The sequence below is a fragment of the Xiphophorus couchianus genome, chromosome 22 (assembly GCF_001444195.1).
Source record: "Xiphophorus couchianus chromosome 22, X_couchianus-1.0, whole genome shotgun sequence".
Classification (NCBI taxonomy): domain Eukaryota; kingdom Metazoa; phylum Chordata; class Actinopteri; order Cyprinodontiformes; family Poeciliidae; genus Xiphophorus; species Xiphophorus couchianus.
In genome coordinates, this window is record NC_040249.1 from 5679460 (window position 1) to 5701116 (window position 21657).

The following is a 21657-nucleotide window of genomic DNA, read 5'->3' on the forward strand; positions in this document are numbered from 1 at the left end:
TTCTTGTTTCCACATGCACATTCTCCTTCAAGTTTAAAAACAGTTGTTTTGTTTTCATAGATATAAAACATAAAGAGGCTTACAGGTAATTCTGGATTGTTTGAATGGTTAGGAAAACACAGAGGCAAAGTGAGCAGAGAAAACAATAGAGGAAAAAGTGACAGACGTAAGAAGGCATGACGATTCACACAAAGGTAAAATAATAAATAACAGTGTACAGTAAGGGCAAATTTAGAACATAAGATAGAAATACTGCACAGGTTTTATTTTATTTTTTTTATACTCAGATCTAAAGAAATGTGCAACTGGGAAGGAAGTATAAAAGAAGTGTAACATCTACATGCAAACTACTTGTATGTTAGGAATGTATTAGGTCAGTTCATTAACTGTAGGCCTTTAGTCTTGAATATAACCCATAAGGGCTGACTGTTTCACAAAACAGAAACAGCCATAAGAATTTCCACATTAGAAGAAAGTGTTATTTACAAGTATTTCCTTTACCAAGCTGCTTACTGGTTGGAGTCGAGCAATTGTGCTGCTTAATTTACCTCACTTTAACATCGATAGACATTAAGTTATTACTTCCCTCACAATGTGCAATTGACTCAAGGTTAGCTCCTCTTTTTGAATAGTTGCAAGCAGTCGGAGCAGTTTCAGCGCAACTTGTAAAAGCCTTTTTAAGGAATCTTAGAGATGCAAATCCTTATTCACAGCTCCAATTTAAATCTCTAGCAGATTAAGGAAAAAAACACACAAGCATTTGGTGTTTGTGGTTATGTAGTTATGCAAACCAGCATCTATCAAATACCAAGGACCGCCTGGCAAAAGTCATCAGTGTGATGTCTGCAGGTTTTTCTCCTGTTAAATTATGTATTACATATGCACTGATGTCCTAATGCTATAAAACTGGCTTATCAAAGGTATTTCTGGTTTTCCTATAGGAACAAGCTGAGACTAGATTTATCTGTATGAATGGCCTTGTGCAAAAGATTTTCCCAATAGATTTCAAATGATTTTCTTGTTGCATTATCCTTCCTCCATCCATAATATTCAGTTTATTTAAGGTCAGGAGCCAGATTTCTCTCTCTCTCTCTCTGGGTCTGCAGAGAGGAATTGCTGTAAATGTGAGCCTAACCACTTTGAGACAAAACCTGGATTTTCTTCACTTGTGGTTGTAATCCCTATCGCATGACCACTGGTGAGGATTAGACAGTAAATGGAGCAGTAAATCTAAAACACAGTTGCACCTTTGAGCAATACTGTCACTTCTTCAAACAAAATTCTGACTCACCTTTCTACCTTCCACTTCATTTTACACTTTCTCGTGAGTAAGAAACTGCAACTCCTCAAGCTGAGGAGTTGTAAGAGACACACCCCTGACCAGTAGGGATCAGTCCACGTTTTATTACCATGGACTCAGACGAAGTTGACTCAGTGAGGACTCAGCAATTCAAAAGCTATGCTGATAATCGAGCTCTGTATATAATGTTATTATAACCAGTGACAGTTAAGGCGAATAAAACTAATTATCTCTTTGTCATGAGGAGGATACATTAATCAGCAAGTGTACTTTTCTTCTTGAGCAGAAAAAAAATGGAAGAATCAAGATTTGAGCAAGTTTCACGGGAGCAAAATGTTGAATTAGATGCCTGGGTCACAGCATTTCCATTAAGTCCAAGTTGTGTGGGGTATTTTTACAAGCTGTAATAATTAAGCATAAATATCCAAAACATATAAGAACCATCTGGTATGAACCCACATATGTCTTTTGTGTCATGTCTGAGACTTTCATCTGGAGCATATCTTCCCATAACATTTTGCCGTGTACATTTCGAAACACCAAATTTCTTGTTGGTTTTGCAACTAATTGATGATTCCCTGTAGTACATCACCACATGACGCCACTCCTCCTCCTCCTCTTGGTAAAATGCCACACCCTTTGGGACACTCCCATTTGACTCAGTCAAACACCTTCAACTGTCACCTGTTGCTCTTTTTATTATACTTCCAGGGACACCTTACTTATATGTTTGTTTTTTAGGCAGCTTTTTCTTTTTATCCCAACTTTTGTGTGTGTGTGTGTGTGTGTGTGTGTGTGTGTGTGTGTGTGTGTGTATGTGTGTGTATTATTGGTGTCAAAGGAACCGTGAGTTTATTGCGGAGCTGGTCCGCCATCTTGTGGCAGCTTCTTGCGCCGCAGCGTCCGTCTGTTTTGATGTTTTTTCGCTTCTCTGCTGTCCCTCATAAATCACCAACTCGCACCTTTAAAATACCTGCCGTGTGTTAGAAGGAGTCCAGCTTTACGTTTTTTATCAGTCCAGGTTTTATTTTATTTTTTTTTTTAACGGGACCCCGTTCAGTCGCTGTGTGTAACCTGACACTGAGGGCAGGGCCACCTTTCTTCAGCCCAACCCAGGGTTGGTTGTCGACTGCATTTCTCATTCGGGTGGGGCAGGTTTTCTTATCTACCAGCCGCACTATCACCGTCTGATTCTTCGCGGTGTGAACAGACTCGCAGGACACACGCAGACGCAGCTCGAACAGACTCCCGGTTTGTTTCATTAATTTTTTCCCCCTCCCAGCGACCTTCTCCGTACACCTTTCGAGCAAAAAATGTTCCGCTGTGGGCTCGCCTACCCGCGGTGCAGGTGGATCATGCCCCTGCTGCTGATTTTCGCCATAATTTTTGACATTATCGCCATCGCGGCCCAGTCCGGGTGGATCCAGGACCGGGACAATACGCACTACTCCAGCATGTGGAAAGACTGCCGACGGATGGGCGATGAATCGGACTGTATGAGCCTCATGGACGAGAGTAAGTGTTGTGTTTTTTAGAGACGCTGCGTTAAACTGTAACCCGAGGAAGTCTGTGATAACCAAAAACCTCAGGCTGGGAAAGTCCTGCAGGCTGTCGGGCCAGAGTGAACTTTGGTCTCTCCTCTGTAATTAACTTTTTTTGTTACTCCCTTCATTTCTACACTCAGAGATTTAAAGCAAAGAAAGGGACGGGGGGTTCACAAAGAGTCGCACAAGAAACAAGTTAAGATTTATTGTATTATTCTAAAGTCATTACTTTAGTTAAAGTTTTCCATTTTAGCAAAACACTTCATTTGTAGAATAAGATACATATGCTGGAGATGCACTGATTACACCTTTTTTGGGGGGGGGGCTGAACGTTACAACACATAAAAAGAGACATTTGTGACATAAGCGACAAATTAAAGACAAAAACAAACATAAATCCTCCTTCTTAATGTTTCAAAACCAGTGTCGTTAACAAGGTTTCCCCCAGAAAACTTGTTAAGTTGAGCACTAGGGCAGTCATTCCTCCAGCGGCCCGTCGAGTTTTTGAGTTAAAAAAATGTTTAAAGTTGGCAGGAAATTTTAAAATATCACTTGATAACTGTTGAGATTGAAAGATTAATACCTGAACATCAAATATAAAGTCTTAAAAACACAAACATTTTAAAAAGACTTTTTTTTAAAAAAAGAAAAAAAGCAACACTTAGCCTGATGGCCCGCCAGGCTTACAATACACCTTCGCTGTATTATAAAAAAACATTCAACAAGCTATTTGTTGATGCTTTTGCAGACCAAACTCTGATGTAGGTTTATTGTTTTTGATGGATTTAATGAGCAGAGAAACTGTCAGGTTTAAACACCTATTGAGACAGATTTAACAAACACAAGAAAGACAAGAGAGTTAGATACTTTTGTACTCGCAAATGCAACGCAAATGCTAGTCACTAACAAAACACATGGTATCTACACACTAGATTATTCTGTTCCAGACACAGGATAACACAGAGCAAGTTGTACGTCTTCACAGCGATGGTTTTATAGCTATCTAACAGGTCAAGGATGCAGAGGTTTCTGCTGAGCGATAACCCTGTTGAAAACGGTTCTCTGCTCTTCCTCAGAGGCCTTCTGAGAAAGGAATCAAAGTAATTCAACAACACAGAAACTTTCTTTATGCTAAGATGAAACAAATAAAGGCATATAAGAGAAGAACATCATAAAGGCACATGAAACAACAAATATTTGATAATAATATATGCAATTTACCTAACAGAAACCTTCTGCTGATGTTTCAGTTTTGGATCCATGTTGCTCAACAGAGCCAGTCGTGGGAAACTGGTTGATTCTCGGTGCATCTCAAGTTTTTGCTTTTGTTTAAGGATCTGTCAAAAGATCCACGATTGATAAGTCAATTGTGGGTTAAAAGATTGGTTTGACTGCTTTTTGGGGAAGTAAATAGTATTCCAGGGAGAATATGCTTATATTTTATGAATATATGTTTATATATTATGAGTTGAGAGTGAGGAGGGGTTGTCATAAACCTACTAAAAACATTCATAAGGGGCTGTGTTCAAATGAGTATGTTAGAAAGAATAACATAAAACATTTTGATCAAAATGTCAAAAATTAATACATTTCTTCCAAAACGGTTTTATTGCGAAAATAAGTCAACTCCAAAATATGCTACCAACCCAAACCAGATGCTATCATCATGAAGGTATACCAAGTTTTTAAGGCATTTACAGTTCAAAACCTTTAAAATGTTCTATAAATCTTATTAATTAGCTTTTTAATGAGATGTTATAGAAAGTGATGGAGTCACCAGGACTGTCTCTGGTTGTCTGGAGCTCACAGTAACACAGTAGTCCCCCTCCCCTACCTGTTGCTGCGCAATGTTAGTCAGTTGGCTGAAAGAAGACTCTACTTCAAATCCTTTATTACCCATTTTCCAGGCCCAAAAAAAAGATGTACTGATATGCTTGAAAAATATTTTCATTTTCTAAAACTTGGACAGTTGTGCTTTTTGAAATTACAGTCGCGCCACCAGCCGTGCTTCTTACAGCAAGCTTCCCGCAGCATGTCTAGTCTGACTAATGAACCAGTTTATGTGAATGGTAGTTATTCTTGTGTTAAAATACAGTGATACTGCAAGGAGTGAAAACAACATGGTAAGTCTCATACGAGCACATGTTGAATGGGTAGACTGTTATCATTAGCTTTTTAGACATTTGCTGTAAAGCTTGTGTTTCCCTACCTCCGGGAAACAGGCAGGCTGACAAGAAAAACTTTTACGTTTCCAAAAAACACACAAGCATACAGGAAAAAACAAATATACTATTGCAGTGCTTCGGTTTCAATATCGTTATCTCCAGACTAATCTTTCCGTTAACCAATTCTCGGCCTGGAATTGGCCACGAACCGAGAAAGCAGTAGGGCAGGTTTGTACCAGCCTGCGCAACATGCAAATGAGAAGCAGATTTCAAACAGGCTGACTTGCTAAAATCAGATAGGATCATATTTATAGTTTCTCCTTCAGTGAAGAGGGCCAGTCAGATGCACATGCCTCAGTGTCACACACTCAGGTCAGTGACGGTGAACAGAGCAGACGTCTGTCTGCTGTGCAGGTTCGTGTTTGAGTTTTCCGAACCCTTTTCTTACCAGCAAAGGCAACGATGTTGCTTCTCCATCACGACTCGATACATGTCACTCACTTCTGAAAACAGCAAGCTGCAACACGTCGGGATCTGCTGCGAACATCCACGCATATTCATTCAATCGTATATAATAAACACGCTAAGCTCACAATTTAACATTCGGTTGTGCATGAATACAGACATGCATAGGAGCAGCATAATTATTAATTAGTGAGGTTCTGTTCGAAACATCGGTATTCCCGAAATTTTAAATCGCATTAAACTTTAAAACTCTATTAAGTGAGAAAACTTTGGTGCAATCAGGGATCACGCTAACATCATGTGAGTCTTCAATGATACTTACAGAACTGGTTGTCCATCCATCCATTTTCTAACAGCCTTGTCCCTAGTGGGGTCAGGAGGGGTGCTGGTGTCTATCTCCAGCTAACGTTAAGGGCGAGAGGCGGGCGTCACCCTAGACAGGTCGCCAGTCTGTCGCAGGGCAACACACACTCACACCTAGGGAGAATTTAGAGAGACCAATTAACCTAACCGGAGAGGCATGTTTTTGGACTGTGAGAGGAAGCTGGAGAACCCGGAGAGAACCCACCATACACAGGGAGAACATGCAAACTCTGTGCAGAAAGACCCCAGGCTGGGAATCGAACCCAGGACCTTCTTGCTTCAAGGCAAACAGTGCTACCAACTACTCCACTGTGCAGCCACTGGTTGTCCAGTTACTAAAAAAAAAAACAACTCAGTTCAGTGAAGTTTTCCATGTTTTTTGTCACGTTTGTAGCTCCTAAAATTAAAATTCTTCTCTACTTTCTTGAAACAATGTGCAATCACTACATCCTAAGTGTTACATCATGAATTTTAACTTGTGGTACTTTATGAAGCCCTACTTTAGTTCTGCAAAGATGTTAACCGGAGCAAAAGTACGGACTCCGCACGCCACACTTTTAAGATTTTTTCAGTAGAAAACTTCCTCTCACTTCAGTTACGCAGAACTGTGTGTAGCAAAAACTGTTTTGGGGATGGTAATACTTTCTGAAGACATTGCGATATGTTGAATTTTATATTTTAGGTTTCGATAACTTCGTTTTTTTCCCCTGACTTTTTTTTTTTATGATCGACAACCCAATTATCTCTCTGAGAAATAAACACAGGATATAATGACAACATTCATTAGTTGTGGCAGGAACATCTGAGAGGCCTATCATCTTTATCAGTTTACACTAAACATTGATTTTAAAAAAAAAGGGTTTTAATTGGTTTCTCATACCATTTCTGTCTGTAAGCCAGTTTCACAGAACAGACATCAGCAGCTCTAGCCTCTGTATTTGAGTTTTACCGGATATCATGAACTTGTGTTTAGTTTGAACTGCCCTCTGCTGACGATCCCCTCTGTTCCCTGAGTCAGTAAAGCAAAAGATGAACACATCTGCCCGAAGGAAAAAAGATAACAAACAACTTGCTGGATTTTTTTTGTTTTTTTTCCCTGGAGGTTCTAATGGTTGAAATACTTGTAGGGTCGATCTGAAATACCGAGGAAACGAGCCCAGCTGAAGTGTGTAAATAAGAATGTTCTCAAAGACCCTCAATGTCAAAGTACTGAATAGAAAGAGGAGCTGCTCTTCCAGGAAATGCAGCATGAGAACACCATGAACCAACAAGTTTTCATGCTTTTAATAAGAGGGCGTGTTTGGAAAAAGAAATCAAATTATATAAACACAACTTCATTATGTCTCATGGCACTAGCTGCGGGGTATTATTTAATAGAAGAGGTTCATTAGTTCTATCTTAAATTTGCCTGGAAGTTGCCAGATGTTTGTGGTCCTCTTCACTATGAAATTCAAATGAAACAAAATTTTAAAAAATTGTTTCTTTTTTTTTTTTTATGTTTTCCACTTTGGAAAGATTTAAACTTAGAAATGCCTTCGCTGGCAGATCAGATTTTTGATATGCTTAAGCAATTGTCTGTAAACTGGAGGAAACGTATACGAAGGTTTTTAAAATAATTTTCAAAACTTTATAATTCAAAAAAGATTTAATCACGTGTGAATGTTCATGAACAAACACGTCTTTGCAAAGCTGCAGTTTTATTGGTGTGTAAATAGTGGTATCTGTTGTGTAAAGGTGCATAAGAGCAACATACGTCTTACTTTTCTATTTTAAGGAGAAAACAGACAGTAAGCAGCTGAATAGCAAAGTTAGAAATGAAAACAGGAACAGACTGTTCTTCACCCAGAAAATTTCACAACTAATTTTATTTTAATATTGTATAGTTATGTTATTACCATTGCTGATTTTATTATTATTAATACTATTGCAATGTTATAGATTTGAATCTAAAATTTTATAAAGAATTACAAATATTGTGATATTATAATAAACTGATATTGTGTTTTTGGGCCAGACTATAATTTTGAGCCTTATTTGGCTAAATTTGTATTAATTCTTTAATAGAAAAAGTCTGCTAAAGAAATCACATCTGCCTTTAGAGCTTTTCCTTTCTACTGGCCAAAAATTGATTATAAAACGAAGAATAATTGTTCATTTATCTGTTTATTGTTCGCATTCGTCACTGCAGAATCAAATATTTTCGCCATTAAAATTAGTCTTTCTGTTTACTTTCTACAATGTCCAACTTGTATTTACAAATAGAAAAGCAAATTTTGGAGGGGAATGTACGGTGACCCTGAAGGGCAAAACTTCAACAAATCACTAAACACAACTACAAATTGAAAAGCACAACATGTTCAAAAACACAGCATTACGTAAGCACAATTACAAAATAAAAAGAAAACACATTAACTAAGCACAACTACAAAATAAGAAAGTTGCAGCTTTATTTTGCCAATATTTTACTATTTTAGATGTAGTGGCGTACTATCGGATTGTTGTACATTTCAAAATGGCAGCCTGTAGAGAACGATGATGCTCGTTCTAGTCTTTTCTCAAACCAACCGTCAAACCGGATCTCCAGTTTTTACTCAGTGATAGTTTAAAATAGGTTTGCATAATGTCAGGTAAACATTTAACTGCTATACTATTACTGTAAATTGAAATAACAATTCCTGACAATCTTTTCCTTCACTGGAGCTTTCTCTGTAAGCTCCAGTGCCTTGGCTACCACGGATTTACATCCAATACAGGAGATGAGGAAATAGTCGGCCTATGGTACTAGCTGCAGAGTGTGAACACCTGCTTGAAATGTAATATCCTATCAAATATTGCATCTACCACACACTAGCATTGCAATGAAGATTGTAATATGATAGGTAGTTTTAAACTAGAGATGTACAATCAATCTTTTGCCTTGACGCAATAAACCAAGCTTTTGGGTTACGTAAAAAAAAAAAGACGTGTTTTTTGCTTCTCCTAGCATTTCTTTTGTTTGTTTTGAAAATTAGAAAACTGCTGAAACTGCAATCACTTGCAGCAGCAGCAAAATAAAACATGGTAACTACCAGGCAGAAAGTTTACATTCGTTTGAAGCTTTTACTCTTAGGCTATTGCCGAAATGCACGACTGTGGAGAAAGTAAATACGATTCGTCTCACTTGACAGTTTTGAACAGTGATGTCGATGAGCTTGCGTGCAATTTAACATCATGAGGGCGCGGGAGGACTAAACCAGTCGAACTAGCCCGACGTGTCGATGTATGAAGACGAAATGCCTGTGGCTGGGGCAAGTCAGACATTACCTGAACACACAGTGAGCAACATGGCTGTGAATAATTTAAGGGTGTGGGTTGATCCGGTAACAGGAAAACAGCTTTGTTAAAAATACAGAGCAACTCCATTATTAGCAGTAGACTTTTGGATTGGGCCCTAATTTTTATTTTTTTTTTTATTTTTTAAAGATTCGACGTTAAACTTAGCTTTATCATTAATGGATCCTTTCCTTTTATTCCTTCGGCAGGCAACATCAGTTTGGAGAAAGACGTATGAGTCATAAATGTGTGCACATATCAGCAGCCTGAGCTTTTACGTTTATTGGGATGGATTTCAAACTGTTCGTCCTGTTCACAAACACACAGAGGGAGGGGCGATTTCAAGCAGTCATTAGCAAAACAGGCGGGTGTGGCGTCTGCGCGTTGAAAGCACACGGGCTTTCTCTATCAGCCTCAATGACTTCATGATGTTTTGCATGAGAAAGTGTCGCAACAATGACAAAGGAGCAAACCGTCTGACATGCGTTCCACACACAAACGGATTCATTTATTAAAAAATTATTTACGAAGCCGTTTCAACAAGACACAATGTTTTGGGGATATTTATTACACATTTTGCTGTAGTTGGAGTCTGAGTGTAGCCTCACATGTAAAATCCAGGGCGACGGGATAAAACTGGAGGTGTTTTATTGCTAATATTTTCTTCCTGAACTCTGAGAGTTAAAGCTGCTGACTTTTATGTGCTTAATCTTGCTGAAATTCTGTCTTCTTGAGAAAATTAACCGTTTTTTGTTTGTTTGTTTGTTTGTTTCCTTTGGACTGCAGGTTGGGCTCGGGCCGTGGCAGCGCTGATGATTATTGGCCTCCTCATCCTTATCATTGCTTTCGTCGTCAGCCTCGTTGCCCTGTGTAACGACGTCAGTGTGGGCGCTTGTATTACTGTGGGAGTTCTGCTTTTTATTGTTGGTAAGCTTTACTCACACATGCACAAAAACATATTTGCATGATCACAGACTGTTGCATGTTTTGAGGATTTTCTTCTTCACTAATGATAATAGATATATTTTAATGGTATTTGTTGATCTGCTCTCATGGTCAACTAGTTTTTGAAACTTTTGCTAGCCTTTTCTCCTATTTTTTTTCTAAACTTAAATCCAAATCAGTTACATTAGCAAGAAACCAGTTTGTCTTTTGGGGTGGAAGAACTTTACAGAGTTTTATTCTGACTTGTGTGGCTGTTGCTGATTGAATACAAGGATGTTAGTCAGGAGAAAGGTGAAACGTGAGCATTGTTCTGGGAATTTGCTCAACAATAAACAGTGAGCTGACCATAGGGGGTGAAACATTAGTATGTACGTAAAAGAAGGAGGCTAGGAGGAGTGACCGCAACTGAATGAGAGAATTAGACAGCAATAAGGATCATTTCTGTCTAATTAAGGGGGATATGATGATAATTAGGGAGCAGCAGAGACTATGGGAGGGTTAAACACAAAATCCAGTTTGGTGTGACGCTATCATTGCAACAACTGGCTTAATCTGTTTTCTTTGACATGAGCGATCCCAGGTAGAGCGTGGGAACCAAAGATAAAACAGAAATACAATTCTCAAAATGCGGCACAGGGCCAAACTAGCAGGGCATGGAAAGTGTTTAAAAGTCTGGCACTTTGTTCTGTCAGAGGCAGAGTTTCGGTTTAAACTCGTTGATGTTTCTGATTAACACAAGCTTAACTTAATGGTTAAGAAAAAGTATGTCATATTTTATTAAGACACAACCAACTAACTTTCACAGTAGTCTAACTAAAGAAAGATTGTATGGAAATAACTGAAAGCTAAGGACTGGATGCTATCAACAAACTCCACATTTTGATTTGTTTAAGTGATTCTCTCATAGTTGTGTGAAGGTATTTTCCACACCCTGCTGCTGCAGCCAGCAGCAGGAATGTCTGCCTGCCCAGATGGCTGTGTGACTAAGAATGAAGTCATTCATTTGTTTTTCAACGTGTATGAATAATTTAAAAAGTAAAACGTTATACGGTGTATTATGTATTTTCCAGGCACATAGCGCCATTTGTTATAAAAAACCATCCATATTTCAAAAATAACTTTGCATCATAACTGATCCCCTAAAATTGGGTCTCTGTCTCTTTAAGAACCTTGATAAATTCCAACACTCTCCCCTCCAGCACATCATCACTACAATGCTTCTCCATGATGCTATTGAACTGAGACGTAGTTCACAGACTAGCAGTTTCACCAGGTGTTTGCTAATTGCTGCTACCGCTAGTCTGAAGGAGCTGAGTGGTGGCGGGGCTCATTGGGGAGGTGCTTTGTGAGGAGTCTTTTTCATCCTGCTATAATGAAAGAGACAGTAGCTAAACAAATTTACACAGTAGTCTAGCTACTGTGAAAGTTAACTAGAAAGTTAGTTAGCTAATTACAGTTAGCTAACTTTAATTACAGTCAGTTAAAAACTGTAAATAAGTAGTTAAATACAGTTATTAAATACTGTGAAAGTGTACATTTCACAGCTAAACTGTGAAAGTTTAGCTATCTTTTACAGGAAGCTGTAAAAGTTAGCTAAACTGTGAAAGTTAGCTAAACTTTTACAGTATCTAATTACAGTTTTTAATTACTGTTTTGATGAGGGTTATTAAGTTTATCTTTAACACTGATCAAACATGTTCACCTGTCCCTTCAGCGCTCCTCCAGTTCATCGGTCTGATCATCTACCCCGTCAATTTCAACGACAGGATCTTCGAGGGCGAATACGAATACACCTGGGCCTACGGGTTCGGGTGGGGCGCCACCATCATCTGCTTGGGCTGCAGTTTCATCTTCTGCTGCATAACCTCTTGCATAAGCAAGATAAACGGAGATGAGAAGATGGAGTACTGCATCACTCGTTAGTAGTGACAGAATCTCTCGGCCCGCCCAGTCACAGTAGTTTCCTTTCCCCCCCACTTCTCTCTGTCACTGAAAACTAAAATTTTGTTCAACACTGGAAGCATTCCTCCACTACCATCCATGAACATAGTGGACTGTAACTGGGGGCCGCCCGAGCTTTAATGCACACAGATCTTGATTTTAGATTTTGTCAGCATCTCAAATCCCCCCTTTTGTGTTTTGTTTTTTTACAAAGTTAGACACTTTCTATACTTTTTCCTCAGAATTTCGCACAATGTAATTCTCAAAGCAATAACGCCCCAAGTGCATTTATCTTTAAAGGAGCTAGTTTTGTATAAACCACAACCACCTTTTTCCAGGGTTTTTTTTTTTTTTTGCACAGGATGAATGAATGTTTATCACCCTACATTGTACCGTGTAATTTGACAAGTATTGGGTCTCCATAGTGTCATTAACTCTGCAAGTTTAGTCTGCCAGACGAAGGATAGGAAGGCCTGAAGAGGCTGAAAGTAATCTGTTCCATCAGAAACGTTCGTGTTGGTTAAAAAAGTGTTTGCACCATTTTTATAAATCTACAGTCTGTTTCTTTTGATGCGCTTATGTGGTGAAGGCAAGAGACGCTGTGCTGTGTTTGAATGCAATTGACTTGTCTTTATGCTATAGTAGAATTAAAGGTGTTCTGAATTCACATTGGTGCAGATGTTTAGCTCAACTGTCACAGAAATAGTCCAGATCCCTCATTGTTTTTTATTGCAGCAATTAATTATATTTAAGCACTACAGGAGACAAAAAATAAAAAAATCTTATCACCTTGAAACGTATTGCAATATCCACACTGCCATTGTTCAATAAGGATGTCAATACTGGTTAAAAGGGAACAATATGCATTTAGATAATTTTGTTTTATATGTTATATTCATATCAGTTATATATGATTGAATGTGTGTAACGGGGTTTTTTTTATTGAATTTTAAGAATGCCATAGAGGCGCTGCTGGTTTGGTGTTAAAACATTGACCAAAGTTTCCAACACTATGACTCACTGTGTGAAAAGAAGCAGTGCCTTTGTGTTTTCTCTGTGGTTAATCCTTGAGCGTTTCATACTAGTGGAACAGCTGGTTTTTTCTCACGCCGTCCGCTTCGTGCCAGCACCAATCTGCTCAGACATGATCAGGCCTCTTTGTTAGATTTATATCCTGAATTTCTGACGAACTCCTCTGTTGGGTGAGTCAATATTTCTACTGATACTTTGTTTGTCCAGCCCAGAACTGCTTAGTTTCATGTATTTTATAATTTGGTAGAAGTTTTAATCCTTAATGAGCATAAGTGTTTGTGTTCAGTGTGGGCTTTTCACTGTAAGTCATCAGAGCTTTACTGTATTAAAAAGAAATCTAATATTTTTCTTTCTGTTCTCTGAGGTATTTTTGGTAGGTTGTGTATTTTTAAGCAATAAAGAGTTTTTATGTAGAAGAAGTTAAGTTTTTTTCTCTTTATTTACCTTAAACTGATTGTGTTGTTGTTTAAAATGTGAGACAAATATGTTCTGACTGCTTCTACGACTGCATCGTATTTTATTTGAGAATGTAATATAGCTGGTCTGGGGCTGGGAAACTACCCACAAGGAATAAAAAGGAGAGTTGGTACAAAATTCATCAGAACTCAAAATACGGATCAGGTTCCTGCTCTGTCTATTTTTATTCTGTTTGGGGTTGTCACCACTCCTGTGAAGGAACAGATGATGCACAGCGTAGGAATGTGCAGACCAGAGTCATAGATAATGAAAAGCGCACACACCCAGAGGAGCCCCACCTTCACACAGCAATGACTTACAATTAGATTTTGCTCGGCGTGTCCGGACGGCTCCGCTTTCCCAGAGAAAAACAGGGGGAGACAGAACTGAGTGTGCAGCATAAACACGGGGGAAGGAAAGTGACATCAAGGAGGAGGAAATGGAGAGACACTCAAACAGAAAATGTGCACACGCCTGAAAACTCAGCTAAAGAACTTTAAAACAACACACCACATTTCCTCAACATTACATAGTCTACGTTAATATTATGACTTTATGCCACTTGAAATGATACCTCATGGTTATGAAGTGAGGTTGTGTAAAGAAACTTTAGCAGCTAATAGTTGTATTATCTGCTCGGCATCTTCAGTATAAATACTTATTAGTTAATGCAGGAGGTTTAAGCTTAGAGCTGATCTTCTAGGGTTCCTTCTTAAAACGGCTCCAGTCTCAAAACTTTATAAGTTTGTATTAAATGGAGATATAGAAACTGTGGTAAAAGACCATGCACAACCAATGAGCTTCCTGTGTGAAACACCTGTCTAAAGCATTTCCTGTGGCCATGCAGCAATTAATAAAAACAAAATTCACTTAAACTAGCACACTTTTATTCACTTTTCGGTTCCACAGTTATTCTCATCCGAAAGGCTTTCCATGTTCAATTTCATAAATGTTTCTTACAGGAAGAATTTTTGATGGTACACCACCAACAACCTTCATTTGCCATGTAAATAATTCTTAACTTCTCTCTAAACAACCACCAAACGCACACATAATGAGGAGTTAAACGCTTCATAAAGCAGGGTCATTTTTTGACATGAAATTAAATGAGTAAGAGTTTCACACAGTCAAACAAGTAGCTACTGTACAAGACGTCTTAAACATGGCTGGAAAATGTAATAGTTATGCATATTTTTGTATCAATCTGATACTAAGTAAATGTTGGGGCAGTATCACCAATATCAATAGAGATACTTTTTTATTATTAAGACTTTATGTATCATCAAACGTCTGACCTTCAAGTGTTTTTGTGGTTTTTCCTTTCAATTATTTTGTTGAAATCTGGGACAAAATTTGGATAAAGTTTAAAGGTGTCTACAAAATACTTTAATAATATATTAACATCATAAACAGAAACAATAATAAAATTTCATGAGCGAATTTGAATCTAAAGTATCGATCTTACTTAACTAGTATTGATTTGATAGTTATATTTTACTTGTTATTGATATTGATATTTTAGATCAATTCGACCATCTCTGCTTGGGACAGCACAGTGCGCTGTTTGAAGAAATAGAGTTGAAATACTGCAAAAGAATGGCTCCACTGTCACATAAAGAGCAACTTTTTAATTTAGTTTTGTTATTAAGTTTAGATAAATCAACAGAACCAGTAATAACATGCAATGGCAACACTGATGTTTAACATGTCTTGACACAAATTAATTTTTAATGCAGTAGCATAATCCCATTGATCACTTTAGGAAAATCTAGGCTTTAATTTGAGTTAATTTGTTTAGCAAAAAAGTACAATAAATAAAGAAATTAAATCACATTTTAAGAAATAATTATTTTACACAAAGTCCCTTATTATCACCGTCAAACAATTAGAATGAAATAAATGTACCTGAGGCATTTCTTTCTTTTGTTATTTTTTTTCAAAGCAGACTTTACTGTTTAAGATGGCCAGACTGGGAACTTTTAATTGCTAACACATGACTTGGTGTTTCCCTGTAAGTATGGTTTCACAAAAGAGCCTCATCCTTTTAATCACTGTGCTAGATGAGGTTGTGTTGTGTTAGCAGAGCCCACGGTGAGGCCGATGTGGAGACTGATGCCGAAAATGACTGCCAAAGCTTACTGTTAAGGAACTAGAGAAAAGAGTGGTGTGTTTGGCTATCACTGACATCTATTATATACTATTTACATGCCAAGTGGTTGTGTGGGAGGCACTGCGCTGTAGAGGTGATTTCCCAGGTGTTTTCTGTGGAAACCCTCAAGGAATCCTTAATTCAGTATCCAAATGCTTTTTTGTAAATTTGTGCTTACTGTGATTTGCTTGTTTTGATGGTGGGATCGTTTTTCAAGTAGACATAATAGAGAATTTAACTTTATGCAGATATAACACACGTATATATATATATATAACCCACGGGGTCTTTATTAGAGTCTACTGCATTACTAACTCTGAAATACCAGAATGTTTTAAATAAAAATATCCCGGCCTCTAGAAGGAAACTGAATTGGATCACCATGGTGTCTTTAAAGTGACTAAAGATCTGAAACATATAGCCATATGAGCATAAAGATGCTTCACTAGACCCAAATCCAAACTTCTTTCACAGTCATCTCAGTCCTCAGATCTTAACCATTGAGAATATGTAGATGGGAAATGAAGACAGGAGCCTGAACTCTGGAAAATCCAAATAGAGTTTGCAAACAGGAATAGGCAAAGATCTTTGTTCCTGTCTGCTCCGGCCTACTAGCTGCTGTCCTCTTGGTGAAACGTTGGTTGTACAAAATGGCAATTGCATGATTGCTAATAAATATGTCACTAGTAAAATAAAAAATAAAAATAAAACCTAGCTCTCAAAGCTGATTTTTCCGAACTGATTCAATGTCACCTTTTTTGTTTTTTTAGAATATAATCATGATATTGCAACAAAAAATGAATTTAATTGAAGAATTTGTACTTTGTCAACTACTGAGCTACAACCTTTACTCACCTGCTCTTATAATAAAAGATTGTTGTTTGCTGTCACAGTGGCCCAGCAGGCACATTTGGTGCTGTATTTTATTAATCACCAAATACAGCAGATATCACAGACTTCATTATAGGTGAACGATGTGATATCTAAGAAAAATATGCAACACTTACTAATAAAAAGTGTGCAAAAGACTGTTAATTACAAAAAGCTTAAAGCAAATACACAACAGCATTTGTTTGTTATTTTGTTGCATTAAATAAGATTTGTTGTGTGAAATGGTGAAATGTGGTCATTATGTTTTGGTCATGTAGTGCATTGTGGGATAAATAGTGATTTCTGTAAAGTAAAACACTCAGCTCAAGTATAACAATGGCACAATCTGGGTTTTAAAGCAACGGTATCTCTAAATACTGTGTTTGTGTTGCTGAAAGAGGCCACTAGAGGTCAGTGTTGATGAGCGTTTCAGCAGTTTCATCCCTGATTTCCTCTTCTATGCAGTTCAGCTTGAACCCATTTCCCTTTTTGAGTTGTGGCCCTCAAAAATTTATTTGGAAGGCAATCAATAGTAAAGTGATGTCAGCTTTAACCCCCTCCTCTCTCACATACACACACACACACACACACACACACACACACCCCAATCTGTCTCAAGCATCGTCTTTGTGGAGGTTGGTTTCGATCTGCCTCTGAGGTGCTTTCCAGTGAGATGAGGAGCCAGAAGAACACTAGATGTTCTTCATCACAGTTCTCCCCAGGGTTCTCCCCACTTCTTCTGCCACCTCATATCGGGACGGGGCCCCGAGGCTTTTGGGGCTCTGATGGAACGATCTGGGTTCAGAAGTCACTCTGAGGGACTGGCCACACTGTCAGAACACAAGAGACCTATGACTCCAGAAGGCTTATATACGCTGTGCACACAATTATTAGGCAAGTCTTATTTTTTAGGATTATTTTTTATGAATCACCAAATACAGCGCTCTTGGTTCATCCAAAATGTTCATAAACTGCAAGCGTGAATGTTTAAGAAAGTTAAAAGTGAGGTTCAGTTCAGCTGAGAAAGGGGGCTATAGCATAAGTTTTTCCCGCTTTAATGACGCTACTGATTAGCCCCACAGAGGAGCACCAGGATGCATGTGATGGAGTATTGTGCTGTATAGAAATTATAAAAACTTCTTCCTGCACCAATTCTTGAAGGAAGCATTTTCTAAAAACTAGTAGTATGTTTTGGAGTTAATTCTTTGTTGATCTTCATTTTTAGCTCCACCAGCCCATACCACTACCCCACCTCCACCTTGCTGACTTAAAGTAGAGCCCTGCCCCATTACTGAGCCAGCCACAGGGCCATCCACCTGGTCCACCTAGAGTCTCTCTCATTTCATCCATAAAAACTTTGAAAAAATCTGTCATCAGTTATTTCTTGAACCAATTTAGACACTTCAACTCATGTCATGTCTCTGAGTGATGAACATTTTCTAGATCCTCCACGTAGGTTGTAGGTTATGGAAAATGACAGAACTGGAAGATAATGAGTCCATTTTAGCTTCACACTAGATTCTTCTCAAATCCTTGACCTTTAATTTGCATCTTCCCCCCCCCCACTTTTCCAGTGACCCTGTTGACTAATTGCTACAAAATGTTTGTTGGGTCTGCAATCACACCCCAATATCTTAGCAATTTCAAGAGTTCTGCATCTCTCTGTGAGACTTGTGGTACTTTTTGACTTTCCAGAGTGAGTTACATTTCTTTTTTGACCCATTTTGCATAAAGGAAAAAAGCTGCCTAATAATTATGAACATCTAGATTTAGGGTGTTGACCTACTTAGGTCCCACCTTCACTTACTACACAGATGCACATCACTTGCTACTCTTAAGTCCATTATGTAGTCAAGTTTATCCAGCTTGGAGTTCAGAAATCTGCCTAAAAATTGTGAAATTATCCACTTGACTGATAATTCTACACAAAGTGTACATATTTATTAGGAGGTTTATATAGATTAAGGTAAATTGTTTGGATTACCAGCCGACCAGCATCTTTATGGTCTTAATTCTAGTTTCCACAGTTCCTTTTTAAATCAATGAGGAAGTTTTACTCTAACATGTGGCATTGTTCAGTAAAAAACAGCTAAATGTATGTTAATCATGTTTGTCTTTAAAGAAAGAGGAACATGAAACGCTGTAGGAGGATGTGTTCAATATGGGGCACTTACTGTAAAGCCCATAAAAGAACAAGAGCATGCAGTATTCTAAGAGTGCTGCAAGCAAAGACGTGCAAAAACTCTACAGTCAGACAGGAAATTGGGGCAGAGTCACACTTTTTTCCTATTTAGAGTATTTACATTTTTACAGAAGTAATTTTTGGATAATGTACAGAAATGTCTTGAATCCTCATCCCAAAGGAGAATATTGTCCTGCCAGAGAAGGTCATTGTATGAAACATATTGCTGTGGGCATTTAAAACCTCCTCTGCCAGGTCTTGTGCAGTAAAGTTAAATAAGTTTCTATCTAAAGGCTCTCCACTGGTGGTTCAAGAATAATTTGCACAGCGGAAGATGGTTTTGCCCATTTTGTTGAGCAGCTCATTTAACGATATTTTCCATTGTACCACTGAGTGAATTTCAGGAACTAGAGGAGTCCCTCAGACAAGATCAACATTTCCCAAGTAGGTTCAGACAATTGGGTCACTGGCTCTGGTGCTTTTACTCCAACATTTGACTTTTAAAGATTGTGCTCTTCACCACAGACTTATAGAAAATTTGCAAGAATCAAGTCTGATGCCTCTCGGAAACAACCTCAGTGGTACATTTTCGGTTAAAGCTTTTGTCATGGGGAACAACCAGTGTTTCCTTTGTTATCAGGTATAAAATACTGGCTTGCTCAATCACACAGCTTAAAGAAAGCCCTAAATGGTTATGTGTTATGTGAAAGTCTTTAGATGTGATTGTTTCACTGTCCTGCAAACTTCAGATGTCAACACATCCGAATCAGGTGAATGATCCGTTGATGAGAAGCTGATGAGCAACTTTAGCCGATGTATTCTGAGTCTAAAAGATGGCAAACAGTGCTAAGAGTTGAAGAGCAATCGCTCCAATGCTTTACGTAAATTAGCAATGCATACAATTCCAGGTAGAAGTTTACATACACTCAATATTGGCACGAATGTTGTATTCATTTCGGACTTTCAGTGATGCATTTGATCCGCTCTTTTTTGGGTGTGGAATGAGTGTGCACTACACAACTGCAGTGATTTTTTAAAGACTAGACTCGGATGCACATGTTTGAATTGTGGAACGTTATTTGACCAGTTTTCTCTGGTCAAATAACAAACTAGTAGTTTTATTGATTTGGTTGGTTTCCTGCCATGAAACCAACCTACCAGTAGAATGTTAGTCTACTTTAACTGTTCCAAAACTAGTTTTGATGGATGATTGAAGTCATTGTCCAGTTATCGCCAACTATTAGTAACAAGCAAAAGCTGGTTTAGAATAGCTTAGAATAGTAAAAGTGGGTCAACTTCTTCTACATATTAAGCTCTACTGAAAATGTATTGAGAAGTCTTAATTTAAGCCAGGTCTTAACATGATCCTAGCCTGTTTAAATTAGCTCTAACCAACCGGACAGGATTGACCAATTAGAGTAGAATAATACAAACACCTTGTTGCTAGCTACATTCTGCAACTTGCTAAGAAACATTGACAACTGTGTAAATAGCTGAGCTTGTGTTTTTCTGCCTTAAGTGAACATCATTTTGATTTTAAGGTATTTGTTTTTATCTCACATTTATGTAATGCTTTATTTGGAAGTACATTTTTCAATGTAGTTTTTGTTTCAAAACATATTCCTTCTCTAATACATATTGGTAGGTCCAGTTTTCATAGAGCGATAACATTTCTACAGTGATTTTGATACATGCATGGATGCATTCATGTAAATGTATATGAATAAGCTACTTGAAAAATGTGGGAAAAAAATACAGTCTTTTAAGTCCGGGAAAAGTTCATCCCTCTGACTGGCAGTGTGCAGCAAGAGCTGGTGGAGAGGCAGCACTGTCTTGCTTTATAGCTAAATGAAACATTATCTGGCATCTTTTTAAAGAACTTTAAATAATCAAAACAGTATGATTTTGTTTTTATTTTTGAAATCAAAACCTTTTCAAGCTTTGGTATTACATTTTTGATAACTGGTTAGTGTCTAGTGAGGTTACCAGAAGACTGTTTAAAAGTAATAATCAAAACATTATTTCTTGCAGTAAGAACTGTGGAAGATATTATTGTACTGACTAGTGTTTTGTTGGTATTTTGCGTAGAGATAGGTGTTGAGTATTCACCCTCAACATTTATAGCCAGCTAATTTGGAACATCTTTGTAGACCGTGAAAGTGCTTATATGAGGAAAATGTGAATTTTGTGTACCTGTAAGCAATTCAAGAAATCCCAGATGATGACGTCATGACTTTGTAAGCTTCTTGGTTAATTCTCAACACTTAGGTAAAATGGCTTTGGCTGTATTTTAAGGAAATGTCTCACAACGTCTTCCTTGTGTGACATAATGAGAAACTTAAGCAGCCAAGACACCAGGAAGAGAAAAGTTGACCTCAACAAGTCTGGTTTACCCTTTTGTACAATTTGCAGGTGCCTGAAGGTGCCATGGTGATCTGTTCAAACAATGTGCAAGTATAAACAGCAGGGGAGCAATGAGCCATCGCACTGTTAAGAAAAGAGACGGGTTCTGTGACCTAGATATGAAATGCTTTGGTGTCAATGTGTAAATAGACGACAAAGGTCTCTATGAAGGGTCTGGCTGAAGCTGGTATGAAAATGTTATTACCCATAGTGAAATCTGTGCAGACCTGGTCTGAAAAGCCACACAGACAGGCAGAAGCCAGTACTCCAAACGTAACTGAGAAATACTGATTACATATTGGAAATGCACTGACTCAGTCACCTGAGTAATTGGAGAGATGTCTTGTGGTCTGATAAACTAGAATGAAAGTGTTTGGCCATGCATCATGCCTATCATTCTAGCTGGAGGACAAAAAGGGGTAGTGTGAAACGATCACTAAAGGTCAACAACATGTCATGGGGATCTTTTGCTGTATCTCCAAATAAGAGGCATAATAAGTAAAGAACATTATGTAGAAATTTCAAAGCAA

General features: G+C 38.0%; 1 protein-coding gene across 1 annotated transcript; it reads left to right on the plus strand.

Moving 5' to 3' along the window:
- The first annotated feature begins 2459 nt into the window (after positions 1-2459).
- Positions 2460-13486, plus strand: perp (p53 apoptosis effector related to pmp22). Its single transcript, XM_028006577.1, has 3 exons — positions 2460-2815; positions 9936-10076; positions 11809-13486. Exons 1-3 carry the CDS (start codon positions 2614-2616, stop codon positions 12015-12017), a joined length of 552 nt encoding a protein of 183 aa, XP_027862378.1. The 5' UTR covers positions 2460-2613; the 3' UTR covers positions 12018-13486.
- The last annotated feature ends 8171 nt before the right edge of the window (positions 13487-21657 follow it).